At 38.5% G+C, this 12,103-nt stretch overlaps 1 protein-coding gene across 1 annotated transcript in view; it reads right to left on the reverse strand.

The window, feature by feature from the left end:
• pard6b (par-6 partitioning defective 6 homolog beta (C. elegans)) overlaps positions 1–10,683 on the reverse strand; it is a 59,238-nt gene extending 48,555 nt beyond the window's left edge. The window contains exon 1 of the mRNA XM_062052612.1: positions 10,352–10,683. Within this exon, the coding sequence (XP_061908596.1) occupies positions 10,352–10,414 (63 nt within the window). The 5' untranslated portion in view covers positions 10,415–10,683. The remainder of the gene's footprint in view (positions 1–10,351) is intronic.
• Between the last annotated feature and the right edge of the window lie 1,420 nt (positions 10,684–12,103).

A 12,103-nucleotide genomic window follows, 5' to 3' on the forward strand; every position in this document is an offset into this window, starting at 1 on the left:
CTCAGGCAGGTAAAAGTAAATCAAAACAAGCGTCTGTGTCTTTCGGAGTTGAATGTCAAAATTGACCAACTTCTCGGTTAATGGACACAACCTTCTACTATAAAAGTGAAGCATTATTTATAATCTATAATTAACTCTGAGAACACGGTGCAGCTAAAAGTAGTTCCTCTGTGTTAGCGCTTTCAATAACACTATCAGTAATACTTGGTTGATATTCAAATGTAAACGGAGTGTTGTTGGTGTTTTACATTGTTTTTTTCATGTTATAACAAATAAATAAATATATTCAGATCTTAACTGCTCTGCTGCCTAAACGGGCTGCAAAGGAGAAATACATTTGATGACAAAAAATGTTCAATTAGAAATGGATGTACCCCAACTTTGCTGAGACACTTTCATCAGGTGTAACGATTGCAGCACTAAACTATATATTACTATAAATGCCTCTATTCAATTAACCGCAGAGTCTCCAAAGGTGTGTGGTCTACAAAAGGCAAATACCCCTCTGGGTCTTTAATTAGCGCCGGTTCAAAAAACAGTGGAAGTTCTTTTTTATGAAGTACACAAGATTTCAGTATCAGTTTAAAGTATGACGAGTGGTCAGCATCCTGCAGCTTTATCTATAAAATGTTGGCACTCAGCAGTTGGTGTTAAGTCATCAGCAATTGCAGTCTAAACTGGGTAAAACAGTGAAATTGTGACATTTTTATTTTATCAATTCAAGTACTTTTTTTTTCTATTTGTCAGGAACTTCAGGTGTGAAGCAGCATCGATTTGCCTGGCAAAGAAGAAAGGCACAATAACAAACGTCAATCACCCACACGAACATTGGGCACCACGGTGCTGATATCATAAAAGAATACATGGACAATTTAGTAGATAGCCAACATGTCCGGAACTATTCAAGTCTTTAAGAATGATAAAAATGCGAGGAGTTAATCAATATAATACCTGTGTGCAGCTTGTCAAACACAAATGGTGGGTTTCTTTTTGAGGAAGTGTGATAGCTTTGGTGTTTGTTTTTATGGCTGATATATTAACTGTCCTTTGTTTTCATTTAAAAAAATATATCCTTTGTTTTCGTTAGCGCTGAGCCTGTCCTTGCTTTTGAATGGACAATCGTTTAATATCAATTAATCAAAATGTATTTGCAGTATATAGCCCTTAATCACAAATGTCTCAAAGGGCTTCTCAACCTGACAGCAACAATATGATAATAGTTGTTTTGGCTTTTGTAACAGCCGAATGAGCAGCACAGATACAGTATAAACAAATATTTCTGAATTGCCAAACATATTAAGTGGAGTTGAAAAGACTTTAGATGTAACAATTTTACACGGTGTGAAAAATAAAACTGAATGACCTTATGCCAGACCTGGGCAAAATACGGCCTATTAAGATTTTCAATCCGGTCGGCCGGACGTTCGATATAATTTTTTAGACCTTTAACATCAAAACTGTCGCCGCCATTATGATGTGCAGCGCTGCGTTTAAATGACCGTAAGTCTTGATTGAACAGGCCGATATTATCGGCCGATAAATGCTTTGAAATGTATTATCGGAAATTATCTGTATTGGTTTCAACCTCACGATTTTCCCGGGAGACTCCCAAATTTCAGTGCCCCTCCCGAAAATCTCCCGGGGCAACCCTTCTCCCGATTTCCACCCGGACAACATTATTGGGGGCGTGCCTTAAAGGCCCTGCCTTTAGCGTCCTCTACAACCTGTCGTCACGTCCGCTTTTCCTCCATACAAACAGCGTGCCGGCCCAGTCACATAATATATGCGGCTTTTACACACACAAGTGAATGCAAGCATACTTGGTCAACAGCCATACAAGTCACACTGAGGGTGGACGTATAAACAACTTTAACACTGTTACAAATATGCGCCACACTGTGAACCCACACCAAACAAGAATGACAAACACATTTCGGGAGAACATCCACACCGTAACACAACATAAACACAACAGAACCCCTTGGAGCACTAACTCTTCCGGGACGCTACAATATACACCCCCCGCTACCACCAAACCCTCCTCCCCCCGCATCTCCTGAATTCGGAGGTCTCAAGGTTGGCAAGTATGCTCTAGTATACTCTGGACTGAAGCTGTGTGCCTTCATTGTTTTTGTAGCTGTTTTGAGGCATGTTAAAAAAAATAATGCACTTTGTGAAAGTCAAAGTATAGTATTTCCCATAGTTGTAGTGGGTATCAAGATTATCTCAGGGAGAGCATGTCCCAAATTCCAAGCTGCTGTTTTGAGGCATGTTAAAAAAAATAATGCACTTTGTGGCTTCAATAATAAATATGGCAGTGCCATGTTGGCACTTTTTTCCATAATTGGAGTTGAAGTTGATCTCTTATTTTGAAAAACCTTGTTTTTGATTGAAACTTGTATTAGTAGATTGCACAGTACAGTACATATTCCGTACAATTGACCACTAAATCACCCATCCCTCCAGGACCTGTTCTCCTCCAGGACCAGGAGGCGTGTGGGTCGGATCACAGCTGACTCTTCTCACCCTGGACACAAACTATTCTCCCCTCTCCCCTCAGGCAGGAGACTACGGTCCATCCAGACCCACACCTTCCGCCACCTGAACAGTTTTTTCCACTCGGCCATCAGGCACATGAACAATAACTCCTAACAGTAGCTCCTTTGAATTCCTTCTAAGTGTATAACAAGATCTGATAGCTCAGTAACAGCACTTGTTATTACCAAATCTGTGTTATATGTGTTTTATGTTGCACGATTGCACCAAGAAAAATTCCTAGTTTGTGAACCCGTTCTCAAACAATGGCAATAAAACTATTCTGATTCTGATTCTAAATGGTAACACCTGAATACGTTTTTCAACTTGTTTAATCTTAAACTTGTTAATCAATTCATGGTAAAGTTACATTGTTTAATGCATCCAGCGGGGCATCACAACAAAATTAGGCATAATAATGTGTTAATTCCACGACTGTATATATCGTATCGGTTGATACCGGAATCTGTAATTAAGAGTTGGACAATATCGGAATATCGGATATCGGCAAAAAAGCCATTATCGGACATCTCTAGTTAAGATAATTGATGACTAGTCGACTGTCACAAAAGTCGTTAGTTGCAGCTAGGGATGTAACAATATGAAAGTTTCATATCACGGTTATTTATATCGCCGAATGTGCTCATAAACATATTTAAACACATATCAAAATATTTTAACCAAGTTTCATTTAAAAAAATTTTTATTGAAACAGTATACTAAATATTGTTTTGGATTCTTAAGAGCCATATATAAATATATATGTTTGAGTGTTTGAATGTTTCCTGTCTTTCCATTTTAATTCTTGAAATTGTTTCTCTTCTATTGATAAAGGCATATTGAGCGTTCACTTTGCTTCACTTCCGCTTTTTGTGACCTTACACAAGTTCACTATATGTTAATAAAGTTGTACATCCCCGTGTTACATTCTTTTGACCAAGTTCCTTATTGTGTTTATACTGTATTGCAGGGGTGTCAAACTCATTTTAGACCGAGGCCCACATGGAGAAAAATCTACTCTCAAGTGGGCAGGGCTGGTAAAAATCACGGCACGATAACTTAGAAATAAAGACAACTTCAGATTGTTTTCTTTGTTTAAAAATAGAACAAGCACATTCTGAAAATGTACAAATCATAATGTTTTTTTTTTACACTTACATGTTGCGGTTCATAGTATTCTGTCTTATTTGTCGTTATTTATACTTTCTGAATAAATTATGTGATAATGTTCATCAGTCAACTCATTGGTGTTAATCTATCAAGATAAAAAAAATCATATCAAAATCAAAATTACAGGTTATTTATGTAGTTTGCTCATTTTCCTCGACTGGTGCACTAACATCATATGGTTTATTTTTATTTTTACATATGTAGCATCATCTACAAAGATACAAATAATTGCTATTGCGACATCTAGTGGACACATTGAGAACAGCGGTTTCTTTCCTTCAAAAATGTAGGCTCATTTTTATACTTGGCAAACTCAACCCGCAGGCCGGATAAAACCTGTTTGCAGGCCTGTTCAGGCCCGCGGTCCATACGTTTGACACCACTGCTGTATTGCATTCATGTTAGCATTAGGCTAGCTAGCAAGCTAGCACTAGTTGAGCAGTGAGTTCATCAAAGTGCGGCTATTAATCACGTTTTTTTGGTCATTCCTATTTAAAGCAATAATACTAACCGTCAGAAGTTTAACCGCGGTTATCATTAATAAAGTTTATCGTAGTTGCAGTCGATGGCTGCAGCTCTAGTTGCCACGAATATGACTTGTTTATAACATCTTGCCGTTTGTTTACAGGGATGGTCACTCGTCCATTACACTGTTTGTCGGTGTTGCCAAGCAATGTCAGTTCTAACTTAAATGCCTTGTCGCCTCATTTCCACACAATACCATTAAGTGACTAAATGCAGGCTGTAAAGTGACAGCACACAGAGTTGTTAGCGAGTGTGAATCTTTGGGCAACCAAAAATTCCATCCGATTCAGATTTCTCGAGGGACAATTCGATTCAGAAACTATTTTTGATGCAAACCGATTCTTGCAATATATTTTATTTGATACAATAATTTAGGTCACAGGTTAGAAAGGATCCTTCTGGTCGCATGGAGATTGCCTAAAAACTAGGGATGTCCGATAAATGCTTTAAAATGTAATATTGGAAATTATCGGTATCGGTTTCAAAAAGTAAAATTTGTGACTTTTTAAAACGCCGCTGTGTACACGGACTTAGGGAGAAGTACAGAGCGCCAATAAACCTTAAAAGGCACTGCCTTTGCGTGCCGGCCCAGTCACATAATATCTACGGCTTTTCACACACACAAGTGAATGCCATACAGCAATACAAGTTACACTTAGGGTGGCCGTATAAACAACATTAACACTGTTACAAATATGCGCCACACTGTGAACCCACACCAAACAAGAATGACAAACACATTTCGGGAGAACATCCGCACCGTAACACAACATAAACACAACAGAACAAATACCCAGAAGCCCTTGCAGCACTAACTCTTCCGGGACGCTACAATATACACCCACCGCTACTCCCTAACCCCAAAACCCCGCAACCCCAACCCTGCCCACCTCAACCTCCACATGCTCTCTCAGGGAGAGCATGTCCCAAATTCCAAGCTGCTGTTTTGAGGCATGTTAAAAAAAATAATGCACTTTGTGACTTCCATAATAAATATGGCAGTGCCATGTTGGCATTTTTTTTCTATAACTTGAGTTGATTTATTTTGGAAAACCTTGTTACGTTGTTTAATGCATCCAGCGGGGCATCACAACAAAATTAGGCATAATAGTATTTTAATTCCACGACTGTATATATTGGTATCGGAATCGGTAATTAAGAGTTGGACAATATCGGAATATCGGATATTGGCAAAAAAGCCATTATCGGACATTTCTACTAAAAACTTTTTGAATTCATTTTTATCAAAATATATATTGTTTTTTTATTTATCTTTTATTTTTTAATATATTTTTGAAAATTATGGATAAATTTAGAATCTGGATAAATAAGAATCACGATTCGGATGTGAATCGATTTTTCTGTGCACCCCCAGTGAAAGAGTCCGTGTACCTTCCGTTCATTCTTTTTCCAATTCTTAAATGCAAATCAAACAAATTTCGGGCCAACTATTTGACACTTTTTGAAAACGACAATAGGTCTCCTGCTGAACAAAAATGTTACCGTTATGCTAAAAAACATGCTGAGCGCAAAAGCAAACCTTTCGTTCATTCCATTTCCAATTCTGAAACGCAAATAAAAAAAACTAAGCTAGGGCTGTTTTTTCGATTTTTACTATATATGGCATATTTTTAAAAAACAAACAAAAAAGGGTTGATTTTCATTAAAATGTTGCCATAAAATTGGATTTTGTGCCGTTTTCCTTTTATGTATTGTTATTTTTCCAGATAAACACAAAAATTCAATTCAAGTTTATCCAAAATAACAAAAATGAGTGGTTATCTGTGTGATGACAAATTGAACCGGAAGCAGTATTTTAGCTTTTCCTTTGCGTTTAGCATGTTTTTAGCGGTAACATCTTTGTTCAACAGGGGTCCTATTGTCATTTTAAAAAAAGTGTCATTAAATAGAAAAAATGGCCCGAAATTTGTTTATTGATTTGCATTTAAGAATTCTAAATACAATGAACGGAAGCTACACGGACCGTTACCGTTACGCTAAAAACATGCTAAACGCAAAGGAAAAGCTAAAATACTGCTTACGTTTCCATTTGTCATCAAACAGATAACCACGCAGTTTTTAATTTTGGATGAACATTTGTAGATTTTTGTGTTTATCTAGAACAGTGTTTTTCAACCTTTTTTGGGCCAAGGCACATTTTTTGCGTTGAAAAAATCCGGAGGCACACCACCAGCAGAAATCATTAAAAAACTAAACTCAGTTGACAGTAAAAAGTCGTTGTCGCAATTTTTGGGTATGACTTTAAACCATAACCAACCATGCATCAATATAGCTCTTGTCTCAAAGTAGGTCAACTGTCACATCACGGCGTGACTTATGAGTTTTTTGTTGTTTTTCCGTGTGTATAGTTTTATTTCTTGTCTTGTGCTCCTATTTTGGTGGCTTTTCCCGTTTTGTTGGTATTTTCCTGTTGCAGTTTTATGTCTTCCTTTAAGCGTTATGTAATTTGTGCTCCACACGCTGTAAGTCTTTGCTGTCGTCCAGCATTCTGTTTTTGTTTACTTTGTACTTTACAGCACCGACACTCAACGGCACATTTGCAAATTATAATTACTGTTTTGCAAAAAATATTTTTGACCCAAATAGGTGAAACTGCATAATCTCCCACGGCACACCAGACTGTACCTCACGGAACACTGAAGAACACTGATCTAGAAAAATTAAAATCCATAAAAAGGAAAAAAGCACAAAAGCCTATTTTATGGCAATATTTTAATGAAAATAAACCCGTTTTGTTTCTTTCAAAATCTGCCATACATAAAATTAAGAAAGTTTTTCGATTTCTATCATTTTTTTATTTGAGTTTCAGAATTGAAAATAGAATCAACGGAAGGTACACGGATAAAGATGTTACCGTTATGCTAAAAACATGCTAAACGCAAACAAAAAGCTAAAAAAAAATACTGCTTCCGGTTCAATTTGTCATCACACAGATAACCACGCATTTTTGCATTTTGGATGGACATTCGTTTTTTGTGTTGATCTGGAAAAATACAAATCCATAAAAGGGAAACCGCACAAAATCCAATTTTATGGCAATATTTTAATGAAAATCAACCCTTTTGTTGGTTTTCAAATCTGCCATATATAATAAAAATCGAAAAACGGACATTATTTAGTTTTTTTGATTTGCGTTTCAGAATCGGAAATAGAATGAACGGAAGGTACACGGACCTGAGAGGTATCACTCGTGTTTATTTTTGTTGGCCAATCTGTTACACCGGAAAAACAACTTTTTTCTTGGACTTTATTGTCACTGGCCAAAATAAACTGATATCGTTTTTCACACTTGTGAAAAAGTTGTTGTTTATGTTAGTTTTTTTCAAAAAGTTCACGTTTTACTGTGTGTGTTCCCAATAGTGGGTTCCCTACGGGTACTCCGGCTTCCTCTCACCTCCAACCTGGGGATAGGTTGATTGGCAACACTAAATTGGCCCTAGTGTGTGAATGTGAGTGTAAATGTTGTCTGTCTATCTGTGTTGGCCCTGCGATGAGGTGGCGACTTGTCCAGGGTGTACCCTGCCTTCCGCCCGAATGCAGCTGAGATAGGCTCCAGCGCCCCCCGCGATCCCAAAAGGGACAAGCGGTAGAAAAATGGATGGATGGATGGACGCGACATAGCATTTTGTGAATGTTTCTGCTCGTTCTAGTTAAGAATGGGTCGTTTCTGATCAAATACAATGTTAAACTCATTCCTGCGCCCTTGTACATAATGTAAACCTATTTAGAGAAGTCACATGACAAAAACCGAATGACATAATTGTACAAACCCCGTTTCCATATGAGTTGGGAAATTGTGTTAGATGTAAATATAAACTTTGCAAATCCTTTTCAACCCATATTCAATTGAATGCACTACAAAGACAAAATATTTGATGTTCAAACTTTTTTTTTTTTTTGCAAATAATTAACTTAGAATTTCATGGCTGCAACACATACCAAAGTAGTTGGGAAAGGGCATGTTCACCACTGTGTTACATGGCCTTTCCTTTTAACAACACTCAGTAAACGTTTGGGAACTGAGGAGACACATTTTTTAAGCTTCTCAGGTGGAATTCTTTCCCATTCTTGCTTGATGTACAGCTTAAGTTGTTCAACAGTCCAGGGGTCTCCGTTGTGGTATTTTAGGCTTCATAATGTGCCACACATTTTCAATGGGAGACAGGTCTGGACTACAGGCAGGCCAGTCTAGTACCCGCACTCTTTTACTATGAAGCCACGTTGATGTAACACGTGGCTTGGCATTGTCTTGCTGAAATAAGCAGGGGCGTCCATGGTAATGTTGCTTGGATGGCAACATATGTTGCTCCAAAACCTGTATGTACCTTTCAGCATTAATGGCGTCTTCACAGATGTGTAAGTTACCCATGTCTTGGGCACTAATACACCCCCATACCATCACAGATGCTGGCTTTTCCACTTTGCGCCTATAACAATCCGGATGGTTGTTTTCCTCTTTGGTCCGGAGGACACGACGTCCACAGTTTCCAAAAACAATTTAAAATGTGTACTCATCAGACCACAGAACACTTTTCCACTTTGTATCAGTCCATCTTAGATGAGCTCAGGCCCAGCGAAGCCGACGGCGTTTCTGGGTGTTGTTGATAAACGGTTTTGGCCTTGCATGAGAGAGTTTTAACTTGCACTTACAGATGTAGCGACCAACTGGAATTACTGACAGTGGGTTTCTGAAGTGTTCCTGAGCTCTTGTGGTGATATCCTTTACACACTGATGTCGCTTGTTGATGCAGTACAGCCTGAGGGATCGAAGGTCATGGGCTTAGCTGCTTACGTGCAGTGATATCTCCAGATTTTTTTAACCCTTTGATGATATTACGGACCGTAGATGTTGAAATCCCTAAATTCCTTGCAATAGCTGGTTGAGAAAGGTTTTTCTTAAACTGTTCAACAATTTGCTCACGCATTTGTTGACAAAGTGGTGACCCTCGCCCCATCCTTGTTTGTGAATGACTGAGCATTTCATGGAATCTATTTTTATACCCAATCATGGCACCCACCGGTTCCCAATTTGCCTGTTCACCTGTGGGATGTTCCAAATAAGTGTTTGATGAGCATTCCTCAACTTTATCAGTATTTATTGCCACCTTTCCCAACTTCTTTGTCACGTGTTGCTGGCATCAAATTCTAAAGTTAATGATTATTTGCAAAAAAAAAATATGTTTATCAGTTTGAACATCAAATATTAAGATTAAAGATTAAAGTACCAATGATTGTCACACACACACTAGATGTGGTGAAATTTGTCCTCTGCATTTGTCCCATCCCCTTGGGGAGCAGTGGGCAGCAGCGGCGCCGCGCCCGGGAATCATTTTGGTGATTTAACCCCCAACTCCAACCCTTTGTTGCTGAGTGCCAAGCAGGGAGGTTATGGGTCCCATTTTTATAGTCTTTGGTATGACTCGGCTGAGATTTGAACTCCAACCTACCGATCTCAGGGCGGACACTCTAACCAATATGTTGTCTTTGTGGCATATTCAACTGAATATGGGTTGAAAATGATTTGCAAATCATTGTATTCCGTTTATATTTACATCTAACACAATTTCCCAACTCATATGGAAACGGGGTTTGTAGTTTAAGAAGAATACAGTAATTAGCATGAAGTGTACTGAGGCCCCGCCCACAGCAGGGCAAGGTGAGGCCTGCGGGCCGAATGACACCTGTACGCCGTCAAGGAGCCAAACAAGCACTGACTCTGATAATTGAATCTTCCTTTGAAAAATACAAAAAAAACCTAAAAACTCCCTCCGACTTATGTCAAGGCGAACATAATGTCAATTTGACGTCATCTTTGTGTCAATATTTGCTCCAAATGGAAGCCGACAGGTGACATCACCGCAACTAACAAGAAAACTTATCACGGACACTTTAAACGCACTTTATTGGCATCTAGTTATGCCATTTGATTTTTTTTTTTTAAACATATTAAACTAAGTTTGTTGTAGCTAATTTGGCTTCCATTATCCTAACAACTTGCTAATAAGCACCTAGCAAGCTAAATTAGCCTGGAGTGGTCGGAACGCCATGGCCAAAACGGGACAAAAAGGCAATAACATTGAATAAAAGTGGTCGTATTCACCTTGCTTTTGACCTCCACGGCACTCAGAGAACGATTACTCGGCACACGGTGGTTCTTGTTCATGTTTAGCAGCGGTACCACCACCACCACCACCACCGCCGCCCTCACTCGCCTTGCCCGCTCCGAGCGCCTCCGCTCCGGACACACAAAACAGAAGAGGCCGCCAATATATACTTCCGGTAAAGGCGTCCAAATAAATACAAGGTACTTTTCCCCCCCACCACCGTCAGTCAAAGTCCTCAACAGAAGGGCCCCAACTTGCTCCGCGTCATGCCGGCCGCCGATGGTGCTGTGGGAGCCGCGTTACCGAGCTTGTGACTGCGGAGGTGTTTCTCCTCTCGTCGCTCTGTGCGAAATGCCTCGACACGCTTCAAAATAAAAGTCGCTGCTTCAAAATAAGAGACATGAACTACATAGTTTTCCTCAAACCAAGCGTTGTTTCACTTTTATTACTTCGAAAAAGATGTGTGATAATTGGGTGAATTGTGATGATCCGTGGCTTGGATTATAGTTTGTTTGCGTTTGTGATTCAAGTTCTGTTTCAGCACCCCTGTTCAGTTGCCATGACGACAGATTACTCTCACCTGCCTCTGATTAGCGTTCGGTAAGGAAAACCAGAATTATTCCGAACATTAGACACACTGGGTTGGTTATAAGGCGCACTGTCTAGTTTTGAGGGGGGGAAAGGATTTTAGGGGGTCTTATAGCCCGGAAAATACGGTAAGTTGCTTAGACAGCCTTAATTATACTGTCTTATATTCATGTTAGCATTAGGCTAGCTAGCAAGCTAGCGCTAGTCGACCCGCGACTTCATCAAGGTGCGGCTATTAATCACGTTTTTTTTTTAAATAATTCCTATTTGAAGCAATAATACAAACAATCAGAAATTTTACTGCGGTTATCATTAATAAAGTTTATCGTAGCTGCATCTATGAGTAGGATGACCATATACTGAAATCCCAAAAAGAGGACACATAAATGCGTGCCAAGGCCGGGACTAGGTGAAAATTTGCCAATGATACTCGAACTTGCTTTCTAAATAATATATTTATTTAAATAAAGCATTTTGTTCTCCTCTGTTGACAGCAGTGTTGGCGCTAGGAATTTTCAAAATGGGGTCCCACAGTAAATTTTAAAGGGCCCCAATTTTTTGTAAGCGTTTTGAAAAAAGAAGATAAACATATGCATTATCCTGTTATATCTCACATTCTATATTGTGTTCTGGAAAAAGGTTGTCATAAACGTTAATTCATTAAAAAAAAAAAAAACATTCAGTTAAACATTCATTCACTTTCTTCTTTCCTTCATGGATCTGAACTTTACCGAGTTTTTCCTATGTTTTTATTTAATAAGTTGTAGGTGTATTTATTTCAGTATAAAAGTGTAAAAAGTGTTTTCCTTGGGTCACGAAATGATGATAATGGTGTGCCAGGGCATACATACGTTTTATATTTAACGCTTAAATCCCTGGAGTTTACATCAACTTCAGATCTAGCCCTCATTTAAAAATGTTTTAGTTTTTTTTATGTTGTTTTTTTGTTTGTTTGTTTTCCGCCCTTTTTTGTCAAACAAAACTATGTTTTTAATGACAAACACACAAAATATGCAAAATCTTCCACCAAAAATATTTTTCAAAGTGGAATCTTTGATGGGAAGTAATCGGAACCTTTGATAGGTCAATAATTCATAATAACATTGATTTTGATTCAATATTATGTTTTGAGCAATGACAGTTTAAAAAAAAAAAACAGC

The sequence above is a fragment of the Entelurus aequoreus genome, linkage group LG07, assembly GCF_033978785.1.
Source record: "Entelurus aequoreus isolate RoL-2023_Sb linkage group LG07, RoL_Eaeq_v1.1, whole genome shotgun sequence".
Taxonomy (NCBI): Eukaryota; Metazoa; Chordata; class Actinopteri; order Syngnathiformes; family Syngnathidae; genus Entelurus; species Entelurus aequoreus.